This window comes from Nothobranchius furzeri, chromosome 12 (assembly GCF_043380555.1).
Source record: "Nothobranchius furzeri strain GRZ-AD chromosome 12, NfurGRZ-RIMD1, whole genome shotgun sequence".
Taxonomy (NCBI): Eukaryota; Metazoa; Chordata; class Actinopteri; order Cyprinodontiformes; family Nothobranchiidae; genus Nothobranchius; species Nothobranchius furzeri.
In genome coordinates, this window is record NC_091752.1 from 37,830,805 (window position 1) to 37,858,381 (window position 27,577).

At 40.7% G+C, this 27,577-nt stretch overlaps 4 protein-coding genes across 18 annotated transcripts; 2 read left to right on the plus strand and 2 right to left on the minus strand.

Moving 5' to 3' along the window:
* Nucleotides 1-2,820: 2,820 nt before the first annotated feature.
* c1d (C1D nuclear receptor corepressor) lies at nucleotides 2,821-5,635 on the minus strand. 3 transcript variants are annotated; one of them, XM_015945019.3, is made up of 5 exons: nucleotides 5,543-5,635; nucleotides 5,106-5,250; nucleotides 4,100-4,166; nucleotides 3,609-3,664; nucleotides 2,821-3,526 (listed from the first exon to the last, which is right to left on the minus strand). In XM_015945019.3, the coding sequence occupies exons 1-5, from the start codon at nucleotides 5,563-5,565 to the stop codon at nucleotides 3,323-3,325; spliced, it is 495 nt and encodes a 164-aa protein (XP_015800505.3). In that variant the 5' UTR covers nucleotides 5,566-5,635; the 3' UTR covers nucleotides 2,821-3,322. The 3 variants fall into 3 exon arrangements, with proteins under 3 accessions (XP_015800505.3, XP_015800507.3, XP_015800508.3); XM_015945021.3 differs by having other exon boundaries at nucleotides 5,479-5,607; XM_015945022.3 differs by having other exon boundaries at nucleotides 5,423-5,566.
* Nucleotides 5,617-18,809, plus strand: LOC107376075 (uncharacterized). Of its 6 annotated transcripts, XM_054750399.2 has the most exons (11): nucleotides 5,617-5,706; nucleotides 6,054-6,245; nucleotides 6,335-6,513; nucleotides 8,707-8,792; nucleotides 9,023-9,103; nucleotides 11,764-11,881; nucleotides 12,541-12,716; nucleotides 12,966-13,178; nucleotides 13,345-13,546; nucleotides 17,984-18,106; nucleotides 18,441-18,809. In XM_054750399.2, the coding sequence occupies exons 6-11, from the start codon at nucleotides 11,872-11,874 to the stop codon at nucleotides 18,527-18,529; spliced, it is 813 nt and encodes a 270-aa protein (XP_054606374.2). In that variant the 5' UTR covers nucleotides 5,617-5,706; nucleotides 6,054-6,245; nucleotides 6,335-6,513; nucleotides 8,707-8,792; nucleotides 9,023-9,103; nucleotides 11,764-11,871; the 3' UTR covers nucleotides 18,530-18,809. The 6 variants fall into 6 exon arrangements, 5 of the variants coding, with proteins under 5 accessions (XP_054606374.2, XP_054606375.2, XP_070398693.1 ...); XM_054750400.2 differs by lacking the exons at nucleotides 5,617-5,706; nucleotides 6,054-6,245; nucleotides 6,335-6,513 and adding an exon at nucleotides 7,231-8,069; XM_070542592.1 differs by lacking the exons at nucleotides 5,617-5,706; nucleotides 6,054-6,245; nucleotides 6,335-6,513; nucleotides 8,707-8,792; nucleotides 9,023-9,103 and adding an exon at nucleotides 9,126-9,692 and having other exon boundaries at nucleotides 18,441-18,578; nucleotides 18,686-18,774.
* Nucleotides 18,807-26,609, plus strand: LOC129166959 (uncharacterized). Of its 8 annotated transcripts, XM_070542587.1 has the most exons (8): nucleotides 18,807-19,593; nucleotides 19,758-20,007; nucleotides 20,094-20,212; nucleotides 20,386-20,528; nucleotides 20,701-20,965; nucleotides 21,085-21,265; nucleotides 26,237-26,336; nucleotides 26,461-26,609. In XM_070542587.1, the coding sequence occupies exons 1-6, from the start codon at nucleotides 19,371-19,373 to the stop codon at nucleotides 21,222-21,224; spliced, it is 1,140 nt and encodes a 379-aa protein (XP_070398688.1). In that variant the 5' UTR covers nucleotides 18,807-19,370; the 3' UTR covers nucleotides 21,225-21,265; nucleotides 26,237-26,336; nucleotides 26,461-26,609. The 8 variants fall into 8 exon arrangements, with proteins under 8 accessions (XP_070398688.1, XP_070398685.1, XP_070398687.1 ...); XM_070542584.1 differs by having other exon boundaries at nucleotides 21,085-26,336; XM_070542586.1 differs by having other exon boundaries at nucleotides 26,237-26,609.
* dnaaf10 (dynein axonemal assembly factor 10) lies at nucleotides 22,003-27,504 on the minus strand. Its single transcript, XM_015945023.3, has 8 exons — nucleotides 27,236-27,504; nucleotides 26,714-26,814; nucleotides 26,446-26,576; nucleotides 26,274-26,375; nucleotides 24,838-24,953; nucleotides 22,988-23,122; nucleotides 22,496-22,593; nucleotides 22,003-22,417 (listed from the first exon to the last, which is right to left on the minus strand). Exons 1-8 carry the CDS (start codon nucleotides 27,419-27,421, stop codon nucleotides 22,210-22,212), a joined length of 1,077 nt encoding a protein of 358 aa, XP_015800509.3. The 5' UTR covers nucleotides 27,422-27,504; the 3' UTR covers nucleotides 22,003-22,209.
* Between the last annotated feature and the right edge of the window lie 73 nt (nucleotides 27,505-27,577).

Consider the following 27,577-nt stretch of genomic DNA (forward strand, 5'->3'; position numbering starts at 1 on the left):
GACTTTTTTTTATCGTGTAGACCTCAGAGGGTGAGAGTGAATGGAGTCCTCTCAAAGAGGAAGGTGTCTTTCCTAGAGTCTCCACAAGGGTGCGCCCTTTCTCTGCTCTGGTGTGTTCTGTACACAATGGAGGAGTCATTGTCCTGGCTGGTGTTTAATCTAGTTAGATGGTACAGTGCTGATCCTTCTGCTGCAGGATGGAGGCTGACCTGTTGTGGAGGTTGTGAAAGCCACTCTCTAAACCTGAATGAGGAAGAGGACATGAGCCTGGGCCTCAGAGGTGGTGGAGTCATACAAATACTTGGGAACTGTAATTAATAAACAGTTAAACTTCAATCAAAATATATCTGAGATTTATAAACATGTTTGAACATCAACAGAACACTGTTTTATTCCTTTTGTTGGGTTTTATTTCATGGAAACATGTCGCTTCAAAACAAAAGAGCAGGATTGTGTCGGAAGTCACTACAATAACCAGCCAAGCTAATGTCCCCGCCAGGTACTGCAATGGCGCCCCCAAGGGCAATTTCTGCCCTCTCAAGAAAAATCCAGTGTTAATAAATCATATTAATGTTCACTCAAACCATAAATTGATCTTGTTTATTCAAGTCATAATTGTAAAACAAAATAAAAATAATACAATTAATGAGTAAAGAAATAATCAGAATAAAGACATACATATGTTTCTGTTGCTCACCATTTTAAACAAGTTTTTATCTCCATAGTTTTTGGTGAACACATCAACAGGTGAATTAAACTAAAAATGTGAATTTAACATTTTAAATAACTGAAATGTGTTTTTCTGAAACGTTTGTGTTTGTAAAATTTAAGTTAAATGGATACAAACAGTTTTCTTTTTAATAAAAAACAAATAAAGGGGCAATGCAATACATCGCCATGGGCTAAACTCTACCACATGGACCATTTTTGTGTGCCAGCCCAAAAAACTCTTTGGCTCCATCTGGCCATCTCTATCACAATTTTCTGGAGGCGCCCCTGAGGTACTGATGAGACGGGACTTGTTTATGCATAGGTTGATTCTATAGTTATGCTTTATTGCTGTCATCATGCACAAACTCATCTTTTTTCTCATTCTAGGGAATTTGTGAGCTCTAAGTTGTGCCGTGACTAATTTCCTCTCTTCTTCGAGCTGTTGTGAGATGGTGAACAAGCCACTTCTTAGTTCATCACCACCAGCAGCTGGAGGGGGGTGGGACTGGGACTCCTTATGCTATTTTCATCAATATAAAAAATAATAACAAATAATAGTGATTGTCTGTTGGCCTGGGGACCATTGTTAAAGGTGCATGCTGGCACCTCCTGTTTTGAACTTCACAACCCCAAACCACCTGTGGGCAATGTAAAGTCAAGGAGAAACAGGCTCCAGAATTACGTTTCCCTTTGCTGTCAACAAGCTGAATTTGTACAATCGTTGAAAGTCAGTGGTTGGATTACATTTCATTTTTATCTAACTGCTTTTATTGTATAATTCAGCTCTAATGGGGTCCACTAATCTGCTGGTGGAACAGGAAAATTAAAATCTGGTGCAAAAGTTCATTTATTTCATTAATTCAGTGTATAAGGGTAAACTAATACATGAGATAGACTCATTCCATGCAAAGCCCGATATTTCAGCCTTCATTTACTATCATTGTGATGAGTATGGCTTACAGCTGATGAAAACCCCACATTCAAATCTAAGACAATTAGAATATTGTGAAAAGGTTCAATATTCTAGACTCAAAGTGTCACTCTAATCAGCTGATGAATCCAGAACGCCTGCAGAGGGTTCCTGAGCCCTTAGATCCGGGGGGTCAAACTCAAATGCACGCTGGGCTGAAATGAAAAACTGGGACGAAGTTGTGGGCCAAACCAATATTTATTGAAAAATTTTCACATTTACCTTTATTTACAGATATGTGTTGCTGAATCTTTTCATTTGGAAACAAACTTATGTTTGCATAAACACTGAATCTGGTGTGACCAAATTACACACGAGCATGTAATGTTTAAATAAAACACATTTTATTTAACCTTTATTTTTATTTAACCTTTATTTAACCAGGATAGAGACCCATTGAGGTTAAGAACCTCTTTTACAAGGGTGTCCTGGCCAACACATCAGTTGTTACTCATTATGTCTCAATCATATTACTTTTTTATTCCTTAAAATGCGTATTCAGCATATTTGAATTTTTAACCTTTTGAATCTTTTAAGTATTTGTTTTGTTTTCTTGTTTATTCTTATTTTTTACTCTCCTTTTTTGCCTGTGATGTTTTTGCTAGCCTGGCCAGCAAGCCAGCCAATGTTTCCTTATGAGAATGTCACAGAGCGAGTCTGGCAGGCCAGGCTGTGTGACACCAAGCTGTCCCCACTGAGGGACAATACAGGGATTCTCCATTCTGTTCTTCCATGTCCTCTCCAGTTCTCATTTTAAAGTAGGTTAATTCTTTTTTAGAGGTCAGCAACAAAAACCAAAAAATAGCAATTCTCTTATATGCAAATATCTCACCTTTCATGCTTTGAAGCGGAAAAAGGGCATGAAAACAAAATAATTCAAGCTCAGTTTGCTCCACTATGATGCTCACCTGTTCCAGCCAGAAACACATGCATCTCTGGGGTTGGGCTCTGACCTGAGGATGGAGTTCATCAGTGAGACTCCTGTGTTGTCTAGTTCATCTTCATCACAGACAACAGTTGCTCACATAGATATGTGCTGCTGAACATGGAGAGCATGATTTAAGCTGCTGCAAACCAAGTGTCCCTCTGGGACAATAGTTTATCATACGCAACACCAGAAAACACAACAGCTGCACGGCTTTCAGTCAGCATATTTTATTCTTTTACAAATGTGCTGCACCTGATGTTACATTTGAAAATATAGTCTATAAAAAATGAGTGGCGTAAGACAACTTTCAGCTGAAATATCAATAAGCAACTTTTTGATGCAGTTTTTGGCTTAAATGCTAAAAAAAATTCAAATAAACTAAAACTTGTTGGCCAATAAAATATACAAACTCAGCAAAAACACAACTTTTGATTTATTGAATAATTTTCAAATTAAAAAAATATTTTTGAATAAAGTCATGTTTCAATATCAAGATAAGCTGATGTGAATCTTGACCACTTGCTGTCAGAGATGCAACACAATCACAGATGATGTCTCCAGGAGAGAAAAGTTCTTTTTGTCTCCCAGTGAACAAGAGAAGATTGTTACAATGTTGATTTCTTCAACACCAACTGGTTAAGAAACAAAAAAAAAACTGCCATCAAAATGCCTTTTAGTCCAAATATCAGTGTCTGCTGAGCAAATCCTAAAGTTCAGCTCTGTTTTGGGCGTTTTGCGTTTGAGATGTCAGAAGTTGCGTCGGCCGGTTTCTTAGAAGCAGCCTTTTTCGGTTGTTTGCTCTCCGGATCAAAAAGCGCGTTCCTGAGAAAGCGTGAAGCAGCTCCTTTATCCAGACGAGCAGCTTTCTTTTTGTCAGTGATCTCTTTGACTCTGTTCATGTAAGTCCTTATTCGTTCCTGATGAACAGGGATGATTCATGGAGATTAGACCATCAGAAAAAAAGAGAAAAGCATGAAAACACAGAGAAGAAACACCCACCAGCTCCTGTTTGATCCCATGTTCTCTTGGGTTTATTCCTTGAGTCACCAAGTACACTAGAACGAAAAACAAAAGTTAAGACTGCTTTTTCTACAGGGGCATGATAGTTTTTCATAACTATTTTCATTGATCCTACAATATTAATAGAAATATTTGAAAAAGAAATAAACACCCGGAACAAGTCCATGCCTAGCTCATAAACAGAACTAGAAGGTAAAAAAAAAAACATTTTATTCAGGCTGGAAATTTAATGCTCATTAAATTAACAAACATCCGAGTAACTACCTTTCCACGCTTTCTGATATGACTATGTGAGTTACAAGCAATGGAAATTCAATTTAAATTTATATAGCGCTAAATCACGACAACGGTCGTCTCAAGGCACTTCACACAGTAAATACAGGTCAGTTCATTATATTACTACTTATATTATATATAAGGAAACCAGGAAACATTTATATATGATGTAATTTTTAAAGGAAATTTCTTACTCCAGAATAATGAATTCAGAGTGTAGACAGACATCAAATCCAACTTGGCTTGGTCCAAAGGATCAAGCTGTGGAAAATTAGGAAAAAATAGCATCACATTTTCTATTTAACATCAATTAAACCGGTTAAGTATTTTTACTAATCCATGTGGATCAGTATCCCAACACGCCGCTTGTGATTTCTAATATTATATTACCTTCTCAGTGGCCTAGTGGTAGAGTGTCCGCCCTGGGACTGGGAGATCGGGATTCAAATCCTGGTAGGGTTATACCAAAGACTTTAAAAATTGGACCTAATACCTCCCTGCTTGACACTCAGCTTTAAAGAGGTTGGACTGGGAGGTTAAACCACCCAATAGTTCCCGAGCGCAGCTACAGCTGCAGCTCACCACTCCCCACGGAGACGGGTCAAATGTGGGGATGACTTTCACCAGTGTGTGACGACTAATGGGACTTTAACTTTATTAAGTTACTGTTTAAAGTTTTTATGTCAACCAGCTTTGATCAGGTTCAACATGGGATGCTTTGCTTGAACATGAATGAACAAAACTCAATACCCAGTTTGAATCACATTTTAGGAACAGTGTCAGCTGTTCAAATGTCTCTTAATACCAGCTGGTGTTTATTTATCCTGGCTGTAATTCTTGTTTGCGTCAGTGTTTCATAAATTAGTTAAATAAACTTGTGATATTAAAAAATCCATTAGCAGGAATGAGACAAACTGATCTGTGATCAACTGTTGATAAATAAAAGTAGATAAAATGAGCAGGGATCATCCTAGGACTCATATAGACAGATGTAAATGACTCAGATCTGTATCAAGGACTGAAAAAATAAAATAAATCATGATTGAGACTCTCCGTATTAATTATAAGTTGAGAAAAACTTTGACATGTGGCAATGTCACTGTGTTCCATTACCAAGCGGGGCACACTGCCTTATTATTATTAATATAGTTCCGTAATCTTGTTTTAGATTGTCCATCCGACACTTTACATTCGCTGTACCTTTTCCAGCTGATCATTCCTGGACATGGACATCAGTTTCTCCAGCATGGTTTTCACCGCATTAACGGAGGAGTCGAAAGTAGTCAGCTGTTCGTCTATTTCGTACGGGTAGTCCTCGAGGCTCCTGCTTTCTGCTGCCATTTTCCTGTAAAACGGTAAAAATAAGATCTCATAAATCCCCGCTGTAACTCGGACACACAAACATTCAGATCTCTGACACATTTATAGCCACTAGCTTGGGCTGGTGCTTCCCCATCAAATCTACGGGTCCTCGCGCGCAGTAAATGAGGAGGAAAAGTCATCAAAGATTAACTTACTTATCACAAAACAGTATGAGCAGACAGGCAAACGTCTTGTAAATCTTTATATCTACCTTGTTAGAACGAAACACGCTTTAAAACGACAGGAAATGGCGTTCAATAACAAAGAGCACGCACCCCATTCTGCTCTCTTCTGCCATCTGCTGTCTGGAGGAACGATGTTCTTCTTCGCCTTAAGTTTCTTCTTCTACCTTTTAAAGATGGTAGATGAACAACGCTTGATGCTTCCGCCACCCACCGAAACGGAGTAATTGACGTGATTCGAATCTCCGAATTTGCTGGTAAAACTAAACTAAAATGTGCAAATAAGACGCCACGAGACTGACACAGGTTTTGATAGCTACCATACATGTTTGTTAACGTTAACCTTTAACTATCATCAGCTACAGAGAGGTTCAGTATCACTTTGCTGTAATTTAATCATATTTGCCATTCACGTTAGCGTTTTTATATCCTGCTAACTAAATAAATAACTACACACCAAGTCAGTTCATTTAAAGTGAGTTAGTATCACTTTAATAAGAAAGATCTACATTTACTGAGAAAGTAAAACTAGAGCCGAGGCCATCGTTACCATGGTAACCCGGGGCGTCAGCATGCTAAATGAGCTTGTTTGGTGTGCTTTTAGGGTTTGGCTGCACACGCTCTCAAGCAGTGAAGGCTGGACATGGACAACTGTGATTTGGAAAAGCTCTCAGTCTCTGATGGTGAGCTCCATCTTCTCACCAGAAGTCACAGACTACCAGTGACTGTGGGGAGCAATGTCAACAAAGTAACTCTGGGCCTGAGCACCAGCGACTGTGGAACATCATACAGTATTGTAAGTACTCTCCTGCGTGTTTGGAGAGCTTTTATTTAAATTCTTGTCAATTTTTTTCCTATTAACCCTTTCAGAATCTGTCTTTTCAGCTGTCTGGTTACCGCCCCAGCACTGTTAAACTGAAAGATGGGCTGAACAGAGTAGAAATTGAGGTTGTTGCTGAGGATGGCACGCTAAAAAAATACAGAGTGGAAATCTCTAAGCTCTCGCCAAAGCTTGCAGAGCTCACTAATCTGGCCCTTCAGACCCAAAGTTTATGCATACACCGGTGAGTAAAGACTTTTCTGGATTTATCTCTGCTGTTGTCTGATGCTTACTCAGAAATGAGCCATTTTACCTGTGTAAATCCATGCTTCTTGGTGGCTATGTGTATTCAAATTCACTTGAAAATATAATAGATTGTTTTTAACTTTGCAGTAACATTTTTCTATGGTTATGGTTCCCTTTTATTATAATATGGTAAGGCCCCTTCCCAAGGTTCCAGACAGTCTTATAAAAGTAACAGTAAATGGGCAAAGCAGCTCAGAACCAATTCCCCTGAATGTTGGATACTTCTGTGGAGATCTCAGTCTGTTCAGCAGATGGTGCTATTTCACAGGTATGATAGTTTATCCCAAATATGAATCTGATGTCACATAATCTGTCCTTGTGACCAGATAAAATGTAAAAATCACTCACCAGAATACATAAATCTTCACAAATGTCCTTTTTACGCCTCAATTAAAGATTCATTTCATTGTAAAGGGTTTTGTTTTTTTATTTATGTTTATTGTTTATGTTTATTCGACTTACAATTTATAACCTATAGGGCATGTTGTGAAGACAGAGCGCACACACACACACACACACACACACACACACACACACACACACACACACACACACACACACACACAAAGACAAGTAATGTGTATATAGTTATATATCGAAAGTCGACCCACTTAGCGCCTGTCCCCTGGGAATCAGCTGGAAGGTCCCAGAACTGGAGCTGGACAGGAAAGTGTCTGAGGCTCTGGTTCAGTGTTTGTTTCATTATCGAGGTAAAACTCAGCATTTCAGCTCCTCACAAGCAGATTTATTATGTAAACTTCAAGTAGAAAATGTCATTTTCTGCCCCAAACAAAGACAAAAATGCACATTTTAAAGAAGGAATGAACTCATGAGACTGTGAAAACATCCCCAAGCAGCAGAGAATAAAGTCATTACCTTTTCTTTGATTATTTAAGCATTGAGTCAAAAGCTTGGATAACATTATTTATATTTGATGCACTCTGTCACTCAACAGGATGAAACTGTAGATAAGGATCACATTGCTTTAGTGAAAGGGATATCACTTAAACCAAACTTGTTTCAGTGAACGTAGCTCTAGATTTACTTGTCAAATTCATCTCCAGAAACCATTTGTACCATACCACCTTTATTTATATAGCACTTTAAAACGCAGCCATACGGCTGACCAAAGTGCTGAACAGTCACACAATAAAAACATAAAACAGTACTATAAAATACAGCCAACAATAAAAAAAGACAAGCCGATAAAAAAGTACCAATAAAACCTTACAATGGAAGATAAAATAAAAGTAGTAAAAGCCAAACTAACAGCTAACTATTAAAAGCAAGGGTAAAATAGTGTGTCTTTAGTCTAGACTTAAAATCTCCCAAGGTGGATGCCAGTCGAACTGTGACTGGAAGTTCGTTCCACAGTTTAGGACCCGCAACAGAGAAAGCTCTTTGTCCACATGATTTGTAACACGCTTCCGGGACCTCGAGGAGCAACAGGCTGGAGGACCTGAGTGTGCGACCGGGAGTATAAATTGAAAGAAGGTCAGATAAGTAGGTTCAGGGTAGTGTAGACTTGAAGGAGTTTATACTATTCTCTTCTCCTCGTGTGTTTGGCTGGTAAACCTAGTATTGCTCTCGTTCGTCTTTGGTATTTGACTTGTTTGGATTGGATTTAGGATTAGATGGTTTGGTAACTCGACTTCGGAACGTTTATTGACATTGGCTTTGGATCTCCCTGAGCTTTCCCTCTTATCAGGACTGCTCTTCTTATGTGTACATTTTCAGTTAGTTAATCCCCAACCCTTTCTGGGTTGGTGTTTTCCGTTCTCCCCTTTGTATATAGTCCCTTTAGCTTTGTATATAGATATTATTATTGTTGTTGTAAATACCCTTCGGCGCACCCTTTTGTAATAAAATCTTCTGTTTTAGCGACACAGTACTTTGTTATTATTTCACCCGCACACCTTTTTTATTACTCCCTCTTCCTCATCACTCCTAGAGAGCCGGGGACGTAATAACACAATCAAGATTCATGTCTGGTGTTTAGACAAGCATATTTTTATCATTTATAACAGTTTACAGGAGACTTTTGAGGAAATAGACCTTTGCTTTTATTACACCAGAGTTGTGTCCACCTCTTGCATCATGCATGATTTATTATGATGTTTCTTTAACAAAGGATGTGCCATCGTGACGGCTCTGTCAGAAGTCGGGTCTCACTGTCTGGACTGTCCACACAAACCCACCAGGGAGCCGGATCCAAAGGTTAATATGAAAGTTTAAGCAGCTACAGAATCACTGCTACTGACCTGGACTCTTCTCATCCTTCATTAATAAGCTTTCACCATCCCTCAGCCCCTATGTGTGTGTGTGGTTCCGTGTTAGCTTTTAATGAAAGGATGCATATTGGTTTTGTATCCCAAATGTTATTTTTAGATAAACACGATGCACCAGCTAGGTCTGGTTGTCATCTGAAGTGCCGCCTTTTCTTGCAGGAAGTAACAGAGACTGGCTGGTATAAGGAGAAATTTGAAAGATCTGGATATCTGGGGATAGAAACCAAGCATGTTTGTAAGGTAATTACTTTGTGTGTGTGTGTGTGTGTGTGTGTGTGTGTGTGTGTGTGTGTGTGTGTGTGTGTGTGTGTGTGTGTGTGTGTGTGTGTGTGTGTGTGTGTGTGTGTGTGTGTGTGTGTGTGTGTGTGTGTAGCTTTAACTAAACATCTCATGAACCACTGAACAGATTTTAAAATAAACTTAGAAAGTTGTCACTGAATTTTAAACCTATAACCAATTCAAGATGGCCACCAAACAAATTAGTCAATCTTTTTTCTTTAAGCATCTTTTATACGTTCATTCTGTGTATTTCCTCTAACTGCATTACTTAGTTGTTTTTTAACACATTAAAAGAGTTGTTTTTACCTTGTTTTTTGCTGATGTTTCAACCCTGCCTCAGAGGTTCGAGCGGCGAAGCTCTGAGGAAGACTACAGTGTTAGTCGAAACGTCAGCAAAAACAAGGTAAAACAACTCTTTTACTGTGTTAAATGCAGAACAAGTAATGCATTTAAATGAATCAACCTTTTAGATATGATGCAGCTGACAGCAATACCAGATATAAACTGTTTTTTGTTCCAGAATGGGGAATTTCAGGTGTTCCAGTGCAAGGTAAAGCTAGTATCTATGTCCACACAAGGTAAAAGTGAAATAAAATAACAGAGAATGAGGAAAAAGAATATACATCCCAGATGTGTACGGTACATTGAAATGTTTTTTTAAAGCAAAATGTCTGCAAAACTGCAGTGACGATTATAAAGTTTCACAACTGCTAGGAGGAAAGCTCTATATGGTGCTGCGTCCTTGTGCGTCTAGGATGCAGCAGTCTATCACTGAAGGAGCTAACCTGTTCTGCAACAGGACTGATGTTATGTTAGATTTTAGAGTTCTTCTGGGTCCCACCACCTGCACTGGTTCCATCTGACATCCTGTAGAACAGAGCTGGCCTTCTTAATGAGCTTATCTACAGATTCAGCAATAACGAAAGAGATCACTGGATGTACAAATTATTAACTTTTGTAGTCAGTCAACTTTCAAATAGCTTCACCAGCCAGCTGTCAAGTATCCCATTTTAATGGGGAAACTCCCTTATTTTAGCCCTTTTCCCCAGTGTCTTCACATATTCTTCTTCTTCTAATTATTATATTTATCTTTACAGATACGGAGTTAAAATGTGGTTAATACTGAGCGTCATTGAGAGAGTTTTGCTACATTGCAGGAGATGGAGCTTAATGTTATTGTCAGGTCAAAACAATCATTTTAGTGCAAAACTCTCATGTGAAAGGTGGCAGGTGATGTGTATATCTACCAGGCCTTTCATTAATTAAGATTTACTGTTTGTGTTTATTTTTTGTTAACTTTCCAGAAGCAGAAAACAGTCAGTAGAAAAAAATACATTTTTAACACCATTGGGAAAAATTAATTATATGTTCATGATTAAACCACAACAATTGTTAGAAATTTATCAGAAAAAAAGATGTTTTTTGCAAAAAAGTTTTAGCCTTTCAACTGTAGTGCCCAGCTGTTTCAGTAAAAACACCACCGGTGAGTTGGAAGCTGCTGAAACCTAATAATAGGTATAATAAACAAAGTCAAATTAAATACAAAAACAAATAAAAAAATTAAATGGGAAAAACCATAATGTCTGCTTCAGTTTAGAAACAAAACCAACACTAAAAATGATGTTTCCATTTATCCTCAGAAATGAGAAATTCTTTGGATGAAGGGATAATTTCTTAGAAGGAAATAAAACATATTTATAAGACAAAATTTTACTCAAGATTCAATTCACACATAATAAAAAAGGTCAGACACTGATGACATTAAATTGCTGTTTTTAGCTAATCTTTAAATAAATAAATCTCATTCCTGCTTAGTAATCTCAAAGCTTTTTGTCACGAGTTGGTGTAGGAGGATGATTTAGGACCCAAGATGCAGATACCAGATGGACGAGGCAGAGGTGGAGGATAAAGTAAAAATCCTTTATTAAGGTAGTAATCCAAAGGCAGGAGCCAAAAACCAAAAATCAAAAATCTAAACGGAGTCATCAAAAACACTAGAGAACTGGAAACACTGGAAGCTAAGAACAGGAATGAGACGAGACTGACAAGAATCACCAAAACACTGCTGACAAATAACAATGGACCAACAAGACAGGGCTAACTGGGGCATGATGGGAGGCAGATGAGTTGCAGGTGTGTGGGGAGAGGATCAGGTGAAAGCAATACTTAATCAGGGAGGGAACTCACATGACCTAAGAAAAAACCTAAAAACAAGAAAAGCAACCACATAACTAATATTCTAAAGGAAAGGAGAACTACAAAAGACTGGTGGGACAAAACATATAAAAGAGACCCATAAAATGAAAAGCTGAAACTATAAACACTGCAGAGGGATGACTGGAGAAGACTAAAGGAACACAGGACCTGAGAGATATATTTGGAAGGCTGAAGACCAGGGGACAAATGAGGAACACAAAGAGACACATAAATGAGATGCAGACAAAGGACACATGAGGGCGCTATGAAACACAAAAGGAGAACCTGGAGTGGGAACTGGAGGGGCTGGGGAACAAAGGGACACAGAACATGACACTTTTATTGTGGCAGGATTTCATTTAATGTCCTGTTTTGAAGTCACGCTAATGGAATTGTTGACCAATAGTTTGGTCCGTTTACTGCAGATACACAGCTGGGAGATAAGGCTCCAATTAGTAGAAGAAGGAGAAGAGAATGTGGAGAAGCTGTGTGCCTCGGCTGAAGAGCATCTCAAACTCTACAGGAAACACCTGATGAAAGCAGGTACGTTTACACAAGCATCATCAAAATGATCATCCAGATTAACATTCTCCTTCTGTATCCCACAGATAGATTAAACCATCTGTTAGCTCTATATGTTTGCTCTTGGTCAGAGGACATTATTGAGCTCCAACTTATCACGACATCCCAGCAGCAGCTTTTAAAAACGGCATGCTATTGGGACGGATTTGTGGCGGGCGGCCTCTGGAGCCTCCTCCTCTGCTCTAATGAGCCGGCACTCAAATTTCTGCTGGTGTTTTTTCAGCTATCCGTGCCTTGCTAATTGTTTGATGACTCACTGACGTGACATTTGAGACATATCCCGGAAGACCTAAAGACGACTCACAGGAGCCGAACTGTGAAGCAACACTAGAGAGAGAGAGAGAGAGAGAAGGTGTTTAGTGTTGCAACAGCTGGATCAGGCTGAACCCAGAAACCTGGAGCTCAGTTTAACTCTTTTGCTCCAGTTTAAAGTACAATAACCTTTTTTTTTACATTGTATTTTTAAGCTATTTTTAAGTACTGCAACTTCAGACATTGAATTCAAGTATAATGATTAAAGCAGAGTGAAGGGAAACATTTTTGCTGGGTGGGCATTTATTCAGACACACATGTAAATCCTCCCATTCTGTTGTCAAATGTGTGTTGGTTTTGCTCTGCAGGAGTCGGATTGCAGCAGGAGGATGTGGAGTCTCCTCTGCATCGCCTGGAACAGGCTGCTGGCTGTTATGCGTCAGCTATCAGACTCAGCTTCACAAATGCCAGACTTCACTTTCTGCTCGCTCTGGTTTTAGAGGAGCTACACCATGCTACGGAGATTCATGGCCTCCAGGAAAAGGTTGTCCCTCTCCATGATCAGCTGTTTTTTAGAACAAATGTCAGTGAAATAGAAAGTCCGTTTTTATCACACTGGGTGTATTTTTATAACACGCAATGCTTGGTTTTTGCGTGTATTTGCAAGAACTTTCTCATCTTGCAAAACTCAATCTGCTGTTGAATGCATATTTATATTTCTCATCAAGTGGATTCGCAGATTAAATAATGAGATTTTTACTCATTTTAAAATGATTTTACTGATTCTTGTCAGGGCTGCGCAGTGATGCAGTGGTTAGAGCTGTTGCCTTGCAGCAAGAAGGTCCTGGGTTCGCGTCCCAGCCTGGGATCTTTCTGCATGGAGTTTGCATGTTCTCCCTGTGCATGCATGGATAAGGAGTATCAGCAGCTCAAAGAGCAAGGACAGTCCAGTAATGCTGATTATGTTCAGACGCTCTACATCTGGCTCTCAAAGAAAACCGGCAAGGTGACTTTGTTGTATTTTCACCTCCCTGGTATCACATGATGTCAGTATCCATTCTCTTTTTACTTGTTACTCTGATGGTCATTTAGTTTCCTTCCTCAATAGTTTTTTTTTTTCCATATTAAAATCCTCAAAACATCAACAAATGACTTTGGACCTGTTGTTTCAGGGTAGCAACGCGGTGATGCGGGATGAGGAGAGCTACATGTACCGGGCCTTCACAAAGTACCTGGATGCCTGGTCTCTGAATCCAGACAGCTGGGAGTTCAACCTCCATGTTTGGAGGCTTCTGTTGCTTCAGGGAAGGAGAGAGAGGCTCTGCAGCTCCTTCAGAGTGGACTGGCTCTATGCCCTCTGCACCCTGCTCTCAGGTCAGCTCATAAAAGATACGAGGCCGACAGAAAGTATAGGATAGGGCCCACAACCAGAGGATTTCTGAGGGAATTTTGCTGACAATAAGCCAGTGTTTTAATGTAGAAATGGTATAAAATTAGAGTTTCCACAAACGACTATTTTAATTGTGGACTAATCACCAGCAGGTTCTCAGCTCAGGTCAGGACAGAACCGGAAATTCTCCACAGGTCACCGTCCTTGGTTGTTGTAGAGCAGCTGAGTACACCTCGTGGAGTTTAGTTGTTATGAAGAACCAGAAAATGATGGAATGTGGCATCAGACTCTCCTGCAGCATGTCAAAAAGTGGATTTATTTTTTACTATACCACAGATTATTACAACATTTTTAATACATTCATAATGTGAACACCTTTCTAATCCATGTTTCTCCTGAAAACCTTTTGTGTTTGATTAGTAATATGATGAAATAATGATTAAATATGAAATATTTATGTTTTTACGTTTTATTTAAACACATTAGAGACTAATGTTTAGTGAGTGTTTTTATATAATTTTTTTCTGCCTGCTTGTATTTTGCTGTGGGTTTTAAAAAAACAGGAATGTGACTCGAAATTACCATGTTTTTTATTGATTTTATTATTTTTTTCAAATAAGCTGCCATTTTTTAATTTATCTGCCCATAAACCACCATTTTGTGAGGAAGCAAATGGATAAGAAACATCTTAAAAGTATATATTTATTAAAAAGCCTCGTTATTCATATGCAGCTTCTCATAACAGGTCAGGCAAATCTCAGCTGTCATGCTGTTTTTGGCACACCTGTTAAATTTTGCCCCACAAAAATAAAATTTCACCAGCCGCCACTGTTTACCACACAACTTAGTCTGTCACTCCCTGACAGAAGACCTAATCAGAGAGAGGGACAGATGTGCAGATTAAAAAGCTACCCTGAGACGAACAGCTGTTTTGTGAAATGTATGAGTCTGGTAGAAAAAATTGTGGGGGGTGCTGTAAGTCACTGCCTCTGTGCCGCTCTCTCAGGGTGTTTGTCAATGTCATGGCGCCTGGCCTCACAAGGCGATGTCTTGCGAGGCCAGGCGACTTGCTCACGAGGGCACTGTCCTTCCTAGGTCAAAGAAAATGGTTAAATGGAACAGACTTGTATCACGTGACGTGACGGCCGTCCCATAACGTCACGTGACACGGGAGATAACGTTATACTTTATAAATATATAACAAGCCTTTTACTTTTTAAATTGTGTTTATATTGGTTAAATTAAATATATAAGCGAGTTATTACCCGCTAGCCACCGAAGCTGCAACTACTAAGCAACTAACCAACCATAAATAACTGCTTTGAATCTTAAAAAAACATTTTAGATATCAGCCCGACTGCTACAATAATTTAACTTACATTTAAACTGGAAATTTGTCCCCGAAGTAGCTGCTGGCTTCTGATCCCCCATCCTTTTGAAAATACTGTGCTGTATTCTGGGTCTTTTTTGACCAAGGCTAGGCTACAAGACACCTCCCGTGTATCCTTGCTCAGTTAGCTAAACGGCTAACAAACGAAGAACACACGCCTCGGTAAAACATGAACATTGGAACACGTCTTGGCGGTTCCTGATGATGTATCTCTTAGGCAACCGGGGCAGGGCCAAGACATCAAGGTGAGCTCCCTTGGCATTGAGAAGCACCCTCGGTCTGCCAGGGGGCACCTCCTTTGGGCATATTTTCTTATCAGGAAATGTACGTGAAGTAAGTCTCCACCCATGGGGGATGTAGTTCTCAGCGGCGGTTGAGCACTATCACCTCCAATTGTTCAGTTTTAACTCAACACCTCCCACTTGAGCTCATGGTTTCTCAAACCCAATGAAGTCACACAAGTACTTGGCTCTTTCTGTTCATCAATGGGAACTAAAATGGCAAGGCGCCTGACATCTCTATGAAGGATTGTGGCTGGAATTTTGTTGTTATGTTTATGTTTATTGGATTCTGATAGAAACAAGATAACTGGGAAAGGTCCTTACAAGCACATCTCTGACAATGCCTTTGTTGTCAGTGTTGACGCTGTCTACTCGGGCTTGCCTGTACTGTCCTCTTAGGGCGTTTTGGTCAGCTACCCAGACCACATCTCCCACAGCAACATTCTGCTCTTTAGTGTACCATTTATTCAGTACAAACAGGTTTGGTCAAGCCAACTGGCTCCACTTTTTCCAGAATTTGCTGACCTCTGTTTGAATACTTTTAAGCCTTTTAAATGGATAGCCATCAAACTGGAAGTCTCCAGGGTCTCCCTTTGGGCTTGCGCACCCTAGAAGCAGCAAATTTGGGGTGATGTACTCCACACAGTCATCCCTGCTTTGGGTTTTGGCATCAATAGCTCCTTCGTTAACAAGGGTGGCAGCTATGTAGAGAAAAGTCTGAAATTCCCCCCAGGTGAAGACACCATCTCCACCAAGATTGCTTAGGGCCTGCTTCACGATTCTGACAGCTGCCTCTGCTGCACCATTTCTATGGGGAGAATCTGCAGGGTGGATCTTCCAAACCCATTCTGTTCCATGCTTGGCAGATAGGTTGTCAACTTCAGACTTGTTTAGTTGGTCAAGGAATTTGTACAGCGTTTCCAGAGCAGGTTTGGCTCCTACAAAGTTGGTGTCAGGGTCTGACCAGAGTTTCCTGGGGTACCCTCTCAGTGAAGTGAACCTTTGGTAGGCCAACAGGAAACCCTCGGATGACTGATCACTTATCACATATGCGTGTATGGCACGGGAAGCCATGCAGCAGAAGACGATTCCCCATACCTTAAGTTTGGTTCTTGACTTCATCCTTTACTTCGTATGGGCCGAACAGGTCTAAGGTGGTGAATTCAAAAGGAGCAGCTGGGTTTGTTCACTCTGGAGGCAAATTTGCCATTATTTGCTGACACAGCCTTGCTCTGTTCTTCCTGCAGGTCACACAACTGTCAACCATTTTCTTTGCTAATCTCCTGCCTTTCAATACCCATGCTGTCTTCCTAATCCGGAGAAGAGTTCCTGCTACTCCTTCATGGTTAGCTTCATGGGACTCTTGGGCTAGCAGACATCCATGCTTCAAATGGCAGGACTGGTATGGCACTCTTCTCTTCATTGAACATCTGGAACCTACCTCCACAAAGTAAGAGTCCAGTGTTCACATCTTTGTATACTGCCAATCTACTGAGAGTTGTGTCTGGAAAAGTTACATCGACCTGAGCTGCAAGAAAGAGGTCATCACATGCTCTTTCAAGGTCTTTGCTGGTTAACCCAGCCTGCGCAGATGTTGTTGCCTCCCATTTTTGCAGTTTTGGGTTTGAATTTGTTGCCACATGCTTTTTCGCATTCATCAACAACTGTTAAGTTCCACTCTTGTTTATACTCCAAAGGGACACTTTGGGACAACTCCTTCACTTTCCAACAATCTTTATTATTCCAGTTTAGTGATTATCAGGTTGATAACCATTGGCGTCTTTAGAGTCAACTCATGAGTAGAGCTTGCTTGCTTGTTGTACCTTGTTTGACTGAGAACAGAACTCCCACCATCTTTGCCCAGGTGTTTTTCATCACCAATCAGTGGCCATTTTGCTGGTGCTTTCTGGGGGATGTAGTTCTCAGCGGCGGTCGAGCATTACCACCTCCAATTGTTCAGTTTTAACTCAACAGTAAGTATTGCACTTTGAGGTGTGCATGCTTCCAGCAGATGATTCATGGAAACACAGAGACTGAAAACTCAAGCTGGAAAAAAAAACATTAAATGAAGAGTGAAAAAGGACAAAAATGAACATTACAGACTGCAGTTGGTCACATGGTGGGCTTTTGTATTCACTATTATTATAGTCTAATTGATGTGGTAAACTGCTTATTTGGAGAATGGGAATTCATTTTTGTGTTTTGGAATTATAGTCATTAATACATACAATGAAGGGGAATATATCACACATGGTCCCAACAAGATTTTTTTGACTAGTTGCCAGTGGGACTCACATATGATTTTGAAAGGGCTTTTGGAGCAGAAATGAGACATTTAATCTATTTTAGAAGAGATTGTTCTGAGCTGTAAACTCTTAGGGGACTGGAGAAAAAACACAAGTTCTACAGCTGGAAGAAACTGTGGGAATGAAAATGATGTAATCTAATGGTAAATGGCTTGTATTTTTTTTTGTGTTTTCTACAGTCCTTTAACCCCCCAAGGTACTTTACAACACAACCAGTCCTTCACTCATGCACACACACATTCACACTGACAGAGGCAAGGCTGCCGTACACTGATGCCTCCAGTCTCTCCGATCACCACCAGCAGCAGTTGTGCCCAAAGACACGACTATGACAGACTGTGTGGGACTCGATCCGACAACCCTTACAAAACATCAAGAATCAGTGGCAGAATCACAATCTAGAACTTCCCAGCTATATCTGCCTTTTGTCGGTTCTCTTTTCAGATTCTTCACAGGGCTGGCTCTGCTGCAGCAGGAGCAGGATGCATCTGAGGCCACGGAGAAAGAGGCTGCACAATTCTTACATCAGGGGCTGGAGCACTTTGTCAGCCAGCGCTGCAGTAAGAGGTGTGTGTTTGTGTAAGTGTGTAAGTGGAGGTGGATGCATTCAGTGAGAGAGGGAAAGTGAGGTCGTGACAACCTGTCATGTATCAGGATGTTCCATTTAAGCCTGCAGGGTAGAGGATGGGATGCTTCATATTATAGCTGTTGTCTTTGAGTGATTCACTTCCAAGTTTTAGATCTTCTTTGTAAGATTGTGGGGTGATTCTGCATGCATGTGTGTGTGTGTGTGTGTGTGTGTGTGTGTGTGTGTGTGTGTGTGTGTGTGTGTGTGTGTGTGTGTGTGTGTGTGTGTGTGGTGTGTGTGTGTGTTGTTTCTTTTCTTATTTTCTTTCTGCAGCTGGGTGGAGCAGGAGTCATCAGACCCTCTGTCCATCTACAATGCTCAGTTCCTGCGTGACCTTCTCACCCTCGGCCAGTTGCAGCTGAAAAGCCTTCTGCCTGAGAAGGCCATGAGTGCTGGACAGGTGTCCCACATGTACGTGATGATCTGAGTCAGTTAGAAACACACAAATGCACTCTAAATATCTGAAAGCTGCATGAAAAGTGTTTTTTTCTTATCTGTCCTGGAAAACGTAAATGTAGCCGCTCTGGCCGCCCGGAGTGTGAGTCAATGTGTGAGTCGGAGCGAGGCGAGCAGGCAGCTGGAGTGGGTGCTGCTGGATGCTCATTTGGCCCTGCTGCAGAGACTGATCCAGCAGGGTGAGAACGGGGCTAAAGCTGGCAGCAACATGCAGTCCCTGGTGGCCAAGAGGTGCCAGGCCCTGTTAGCTCTCATCCGCCTCACCACCTTCGCCTCTCGTCAGGAGCTGCTGGACATGCAGGAGCGAGTAGGAAGACCCTGATTTTATTTGATCGTCTGTTTCACAAAAGTTTACAACAGATGAGTTAGTTATGTACCAACTCTTTTGCACAGACATGTCAACTAGCATTATTCACCACTCCTCGAGACAGCCATTTCCTGTGCCTCCTGGGTCTGGCCCAGCTGGCTCAATATAGCCCCATTCCCACCTGTACCGGGTCGGCCCGGGCCGGGTAGCATAGGTTGTTTACATATCTGGGTGGCCTGGAATTTTCCCGGGCCAACCAAGGCTCATTCTCGGCCCTCTTCCCGAGGGGTACTGCTTCAGGCCGACCAGGGCCAACACGCCCACTGCTGACAGCAAATTCACACCTTCCATTAGAGCAAGCCTCTGATTGGTGGGTAGAATCAGCCCATTCACACCTTCCATTAGAGCAAGCCTCTGATTGGTGGGTAGAATCAGCCCACATGGGCTTAAGGCAAGGATGTGTGGAATCAACCGGGCCAGGCTGGGGCCGACTGGGGCTACCCGGCCCGGGCCGACCCGGTACAGGTGGGAATGGGGCTTATGACAACAACCCAAATTCAGACAGGTCCGGTGAAGACCTGAGTGATGCTTGCCTCAGCTTCCAGAGCAGCATAGAGCTGGAAGGACAGCACCAGAGAGGAGAACCACCTCAACAGCTGAACAGTGAGTCTATGCTGTCCTCCTTTAGCAATATTTAGATTCTTTATGCAGTTGTTTTGGGTCTGTGGGAGAAGACTCCCACATGCATGGGGAGAACATGCTAACTCCATGCAGGATGCAACAATGCTACCATCTGCACCACCACGTGTCTTATCTTTTGTTTTTAGAACAAACGTGGTGGCGGGAACATCTGGAAGCTCAGAACAAGGAAGCAGCTCTGCAGACCACCACTTGGCAATCTCCAGCGAAGATTCCAAGCAAAACTAATACAACAAAAAGAGGAGCTAAGCAGGGCAGGGGATGTCCAACTCAGGGGTGGGCTGGTGGGACTAGAGCTCCAACTACTGCCCCAGCAGGCCCCCCTACCACCAGGGGAGGCAAGGCTGCTCGGCTTCCCGCCAAAGCTCCTGCTGGCAGGTCAGTCATTTGGCCATTTTTATCTTATTACTTAACACAGACTTTTCCTGCAGTTTTTTTATTAGGTTATATTTTTCCTCCTGTAGGGGGAGAGCTGGAGCAGCGGCTAAACCAGATAAATCGGCTAAACCTGCCGGCAACAGCCCTAAAGCCAAGCTTCTGTCTGACAAGTCTGAGCAGGACTGTTGTCCCAAACCTGTTCATGGTAAACAGAGACCGTTAAACCTCTGCTATGAAAAAACAGAGACACGATTTCTGGGGTTTGGTTACAGGATGAACATTCAGAAATCTGATTAAATGAAATACTTTTAGTTTAGTCTTTGTGAAGTCTACCTCATCAGAATGGAACATAACTGCGTGTCTTATTCCACTGAGCAGAGGAAAGGGTGAGCGTGTCTGGCCCGTTGAACCGCAGGTCTCATGTGGCACGGCTGGGTCTGGCTCGGGTCCTCTCACGCTCCATTGACACCCAGAATGAGGCAGAGCAGCTCTACCAGGAGGTCATCGCCATGGCGCCAGAGGTCAGTTGGCATCCATCACATTGACCTTTGCTTAAGTTTAAGATCGCATCTTCACCAACTGTGACAATCTAGACCAAGGTTAGGGAATCCTGGTCCTTGAGTGGCACTGCTGTTTTAGTTGTTTCACTGCTCCAACACACGTAATTCCATGGTTAAATCACCTGTTTGCCAGGTTCGGCATCAGGACAATCACACGATTTTCTTCTTCAGAACCATAATGCCTACATTCAGCTTGTTCGGCTACATGCTGGAGCCCTCCGACCCCCAGGCTGCTGTGGACGTCTTCTGCAGGTTCCCCCTGAAGCCCGTGGCCGAGCAAAGCTTCAACGACGCCTTCATCAGCGGCGAGATCGTTCGCCTGCTGATGTCACAGAAGCAGCACGACCACTCACAGCCGGGCCCCAGCCTGGTAGCACACGGTAAAGTCATGGGACTAAGTGAGTGTTACTGTTTGTCATTCACAGAAATACTGCAGCTATAGTACATACGTGCAGCACGTGTGATCTTTCTGAGGAAAATAACAGCGGGGTAAATGCTCTTTGAACGTTGTTTGCAGGTTGCATAGAGAAATACGTCAATATTCTGGATGGAGAATCGAAAACTGCACTGCTGAGGAATGTTTACGCAAGAATCAACAACAAGCAGCATGACGACCCAGATCTGCAGGACTTCTTTAAGTTCAAATGCTGGATATGACCACATCCGTGACTCATCGACAATGAATTTATATCAGAAAGGTGATTTTATAACTCCTGCTTATAAAGACAGATATATTTATTAGGCATGCATTGATATGATAATGCGGGCCCGATATCAATATCAGATATTATCTCTGTTATACCTGATATTACAATATAAGGAATGTAAGAAAATATCAGTTCACTGAAATACGATATTTTGTGTAATTATACTGAATCAGCATTTAAAAGCAGTGTGTATATTTCTTTATTGAGCATTTACATACAAACGTTTACTATATTTCTTTTGTGTGGAGCAATTCAAACCCCGACTGCTAGGTGGCAGCAGTTCTTACTGCCTTCAAACATCTTGAGATAACGCTTCTGTTCTGGGTTTTCCAATTAAGTTCAGTCAAAAAATCACAAATATCGCCTGGCTTTTAGATTTTATATAGTCTCCCCTGTATTGTGACATATTTATCATGTTGCCAGATTCTTGTCAATAAGAACCCCAAATACAAAAATTATATATAAATATATTATCATATAAACTGCACACATTTACGCCTGAGATGATTACTATCATATGACCAAACATTGTCACCCCTTCCCCTTCTGAAACTAATACTAAAATGGCTTCTAGATGGAAAAAAACATTTGGTTATATTGACCCAGCTTTACTTATTGGACCGATACATAAAAAAATGACTAACATCAGCCGATATGCTATTGATGCCGATATATCGTGCATCTCTGGTATTTATCTATAAACACTGATTGGAAAGAAAAGAAAAGACCAAACTTGAAAACTTTAATAATATACAACATTTACATCAATGCTCACCATAGAAAAGAAAAAAGATGGCAGCGGTACAGCTGTGCTACAGATGTGCTCCAGTGCACATCTTCTGACAGAACACAACCAGGATGTTACTTTTACATTAACGGTAAACGTGGAGCGTTTGGTTCCTTTGCCAGGAAGAGAAGATCAGTTAGATACGTTTTCACACCAAGTTGAGTTTGGTGACAATAAGGACGCGGACAGACTGGTCAAATCCTGAACACACACACAGGCCCTGCTTGTCGGGGCTCCAGTCCAGGCTGGAGATGGGCTGAGAGGACAAAGTGGCGTTCTGTAGGAGACTGACTGAACCGGCGACGCCCACATCCATGCCATCAGAGTCCTGCTTGCTTCTCTTAGCTGGATACTCACTGAAAGATGATTTATATACAAATCGGTGACGTGGCAGCCATAAAGCAGCCTTCTTGGTGTGAAATGTGATAACTTACTACTTCCACAGATGAAGGTTTCCTGCTCCCCCTGCAGTCATAAAGATGTCCCTGTTCTGAGGCAAATGTCTCACCTGCCAGATGGTTGATTTATGAGCCTAAAATAAGAAGCAGAGAGAATATTTACCTTCTGAAGCTTCAGGATTCATATTTGGAGACACTAATTGAACAAATATTTAGAAAGGTGGGGTCCCTGATCTCCTAGGCCTCACTAACACTTGTTGGACTGGTTTTGTGCACCGATGGGACGATTAGGTGTATTTTTCCAACATTATCCCACAGAAACCCTGGGCCCTTTGTCAGTTTTGGCCGGCGACAGGAAGCCACTGAGAAGGTTGGACAAACACGACCTAAAACGCTTCCAGCTGTGAAAACGGTGGGATCAAGGTGCACCTCTGTTTCCCGCAAACGTAAGAATAATACCGGTAATCACAGTGAGCTTTTGTGATTTTTCCCATAATTAGAATCGAAATCTTTGCCCAAGTTACTGACCTTTTCTGACACCGAGGCAAAACCTTTGACAGGGTGCTGCGTCCTCATGTCAAACACGTGGAACTTTCCCTCCAGCGACGTGGCCACCAGCTTGTTCATGTCGATGTCTTTCCTGTCAAACTCCACACAGCAAACCTGGAAAACAATACATCCTGGTTTATAAAAGCATCTGCCACATGAATAAACATAAACAATAACGACTCTCCAATCAAAGGGATGTGCTGAGATGGAGACAAGCACTAGTGGGTTCAGTTATATTCAAAAGGAAGTGAATCAGAGCAGTTGTACCCAAAATTAACATAAATTCTTTACAGAACACCAATGTGGTTCGGCCCCAGGCCCGACATCTCTCCTCTGATTGGCTAACAACAACGCATCTCTACTCTGACTCTGTTTGCTCTGCAACATTAATGTTTTATCTCCATAAATAACACAAGTCTGGAGGCTTTCTGCCATGTGGTGGAGTTGCTAATGCTAACAGTTAGCTTCTAACCTATGGTTTTTCAGTGAACCACACCTTTAAAACACAGATCTGTTCACATGAATCCATCTGATCTTAAATATGTTTACCCCTTTAGAAACAAATGTTTCATTGTAAAACAGAAACATTCTTTTTTGTAAACCAAATAAATAAAAAATAAAGAGTTTATAAAAACAGCTTAATGTAGAAAAATATATAGACTAGAAGAATTATTACAAGCACCATGTGAAAGCTTTAACCTGTATCATTTTGATACTTTTTTCTATAAGCAGCACTTTCTGTTTATCTTTAATCATTTGAGGTCCTGGTCAACCTTTAACTCTACTAGACTTTGGGACTGGGGCATGAAGCAAACCAAGAGTTACAAATTATTGCTGTAATTTCCCCAAATGAAATAAATAAATAATAATAAAAATGTGTTTTCATTGTTCTGGTCAAAGATTCTCCAGAGCTTCTGATGGTCTTTGTGTGGAGAATCCTGGTCCTCTAGATCCACTATCCAGCATGTTTTAGTTGTTTCCTTGCTCCAACACACCTGGTTTTAATCAGAGTAAGAACAAAAACAAGCTTGATAGCAGATTCACCTCCCCTGTTTTCAAGTTTTCTCTGAACTTAGAGCCTGGGGGAGGTGGAGGACAGAATAAGAAGAGTCAGATCTAAGCTCTAAACTAGATCAACAGAATATGAAGCAAACACTCTGAAGACCTGAGAGATTCATCATTCTTCAGTTAACCATCTACAGAATGACCTCTAATAGCTCCTCTGAGTGTAACATGGTGTTACAGTAATATTTGTCTTTAAGAACTAAAGTGCGACACAGTCTAGAGAACTATCATATAGTTCATTTATCTACCGCCACATTACTCGTAAATGTTTTGTGCGTGTGTAGTTAGTGTTCAGCACTTTGGATATCCTTTGGTTTGTTAAAGGTGCTACACAAATAAAACTGGTGATGATTTAAAAAGAAGACCATCTGCTCCTTGTAGGACCGGTGAGAGCAGACTAAAGCACCTGCTTGGTGATCAACCACTGGGGCTTTGGCCTGTTCACTGAGCCTTTTCAATGGCTGTTTCAATAAAAACACTCCTAAACTCCAAACGTCATCTTCAGTCTCCTCTTTTTGTCGTGACTCAATGAGCCGGGTCATAACAGAACCAGGCCTCTATTATACAGAAGATTAGCATGGAGAGTAAACTGGTTTACTTTTGGTTGTTTATGTTTTAGTAACACTAACCCATCTGTTTTATTCAGTTAATGAGATAATTATGCAGATTTTATCATTGTTTTCTAAAATATTTGTGAGTCTGTAAAAACAGAATTTTTTCATTCCAAGTTTCTAGTTAAAACAAACACGAAAATATCATCTCACCCCGTTTTTAATGTTGGTTTCCCACCGCAGAGACATGTTCCTCAGGTCAAACAGTTTGATGTCCCCGTTGTCATAGCCAGCACACACACATCGGTCTTCATCATTGAAAGCATGACCTGAAAGGAAAATGAAGCAATAGAAAACCTAGAAAATGTACCTGGGATTAGACCAGAGAGTGCAAATATAGTTTATGGGTTTATTTTCACATAAGAAACATCAGGTTTTGGTGCTTCTACATCTGCGTCTGTTTTTCCATTTTATAACCGGGATCAGCTTTAGGGCCTAAAACTAGGGTTGGACAATATATCGGCATCAATATCGGTATCGGCCAATGTTAGTCATTTTTTTAACATGTCGTTATCGGTTCGATAAATAAAACCGGGCCGATATTAACAACCGAAATTTTTTCCATCTCGTCTCCAGTTGTTTGTCTGTTTCAGAGGGTGGGGGAGTGATGTGTAATTGTTTAGTCATGTGAACAGTGAATGTTATCATCTCAGAACCGTAAATGTGTGTGTGGTGTGTGTACATAATAACGTAAATTCAGCTTTAATAACTTTTATTCTATAAAAAATCTGCTGATTTTAGAAGCATTAATGTCAGTATATCGGTATCGGCAAATATCGGTTATCGACCATAACAGTGACCTTAATATCGGTATCGGCAAATATCGGTTATCGACCATAACAGTGACCTTAATATCGGTATCAGCCCAAATATTTCATATCGGTGCATCACTACCTAAAACACATAACTCATATAGCAAAGAGACAGGAAAAAAAAAAGACTTCTGCAGACTTACTTGATTTTATTCCTTATAATTAAACACCAGCCCTTGTGTAAGTGAAGGATGTGAACAGCAGGTGACCGTTGTCAGTAAATGTAAATTTCATGGAAAAAATAACCCAAAAATATTAAATCAGCACTCTTGCTCAACTGTTTACTTTTTTGGAATATACAATTCCAGATGTGACACAAAACTATTTCATTTAGAAAATGAAATGAAAACAATACGGCAGAAATTGTAGAAAGAAACGAGGCTAATGTGTTTGCTGATGTGTGAGGAAGCTGGCATCACAATGATGAACAATCTTATTTATCTTTGGCAAAGAATTCAGCGAATTTAAAATGTGAAAGATGTCAATTAATTATAGAAAAAGTAAATAAATAATATTTAAATTTTATTAAATATTATAACTGTTCCGTTTTTTATTTGAACAGATTAGAACAAGTATATAATTTCTAGTTATATAATTCATTATTAATGATATAATTAATAGATTAGAACAAGTTCCTTTTTTTTAACAAACCAAATGGTTTTAGTTTCTTACTGAAATATTTTTGAGTCGTATTAATTAGCTGAATGAACTGAGTGAAGGGTCCATGTTTTTGTCGCCAGGTATTGTCTGTAATCCCCCTCTGAGGATAAGTTTTACCAAATGCAACTGTCCAGCAGTCCCTCTTGGTTTCCCCTTCCACAGGCTCCATGTTGGCCACAGGTAAATCCTTTTGTCTAGGGTCCCACACTTTTACTGTCCCTGTAGGAAAACAGTAGTATTTTTGTTATTTTACTGATGTGTGAATAGGAAAGACATCTAATACTTTTACCATCTCTGCTTCCAGTAACTATCTCAGGAGCACCATCACCAATCCCCAGGCCACCAACACCATCTATACTATTTACTATCTCCTTGTGGGCCTTAGCCGTGTACACTGGCACTTCAGGAGACTCAAGATTCCTGCAGATGACACCAATAAATAACAAATAGTGATACTTGTCACGTCCTTGTTATTCATACAAATGAACACAAAACACAGGAAAGAAAGGGGAACCGGTTCTTTCCTTGAATATTCTACAGATTTTGTGGCAACTTACCAGATATTAAGATTTCCATCAAAGTCCCCAGTTGCTAAGTGTCTTTGCTGCAGAGAAGTGGCACCAAACGTCCCACACTTTAGAGGTTTGGGTTTCTCCACCTGGGATGAGTCGAATGTATGATTCTGTTTATTATACTGTTAAAAAAATCTATCTATCTATCTATCTATCTATCTATCTATCTATCTATCTATCTATCTATCTATCAATCTATCTATCTATCTATCTATCTATCTTCTAATATTTGCCATCAGAGAACAAGTTCAGATTTCAGATTGCACGTTTATCTGATTGTATTTATTTGTGTGTTTTTACTATTTTGTCATTTAACTGGGTTTTTTGTTCAACGAGAAAAGGGCATTTCCTATCGACACACTGCCAGTTGCCATGGATACTTCCGTTCAAGACTTTTCTAGAACCTATGTAACCCAGTTAATTCCGGGATAACCAGAGAAAATGACACGTCCTAAACAAATCTTAACAATAACATAATGTGAGTAACAATAACAGTAATGGCCTCACTTCTTTAATAAGCTGAGCCTCTCCGTGCTGCAGCTCATATATCTGAATCACTCCGGTCCCTCTAGGATAGTTCCCCAGGCAGATAAACTTTGCGCTGCACGGAATCCATTTACTGTCAAACACCGTGTAGTTTAAACTCTTCTGAATGTGCGCGATCACTTGAGGCTTTGAAAGCGGCGATGACATTTCAAATGGAGGGGATTGGTTCCCAGCAAAACTGCAGACAAGTCTACTAAAAAGGAAATAAACTGGACTCAAAACAAACGTCATTGAGACTAAGAAGACCGCAGCTGCCTAAAGGAATGCCTGACTAAATACCACCGTAGTGAATACATATACCAA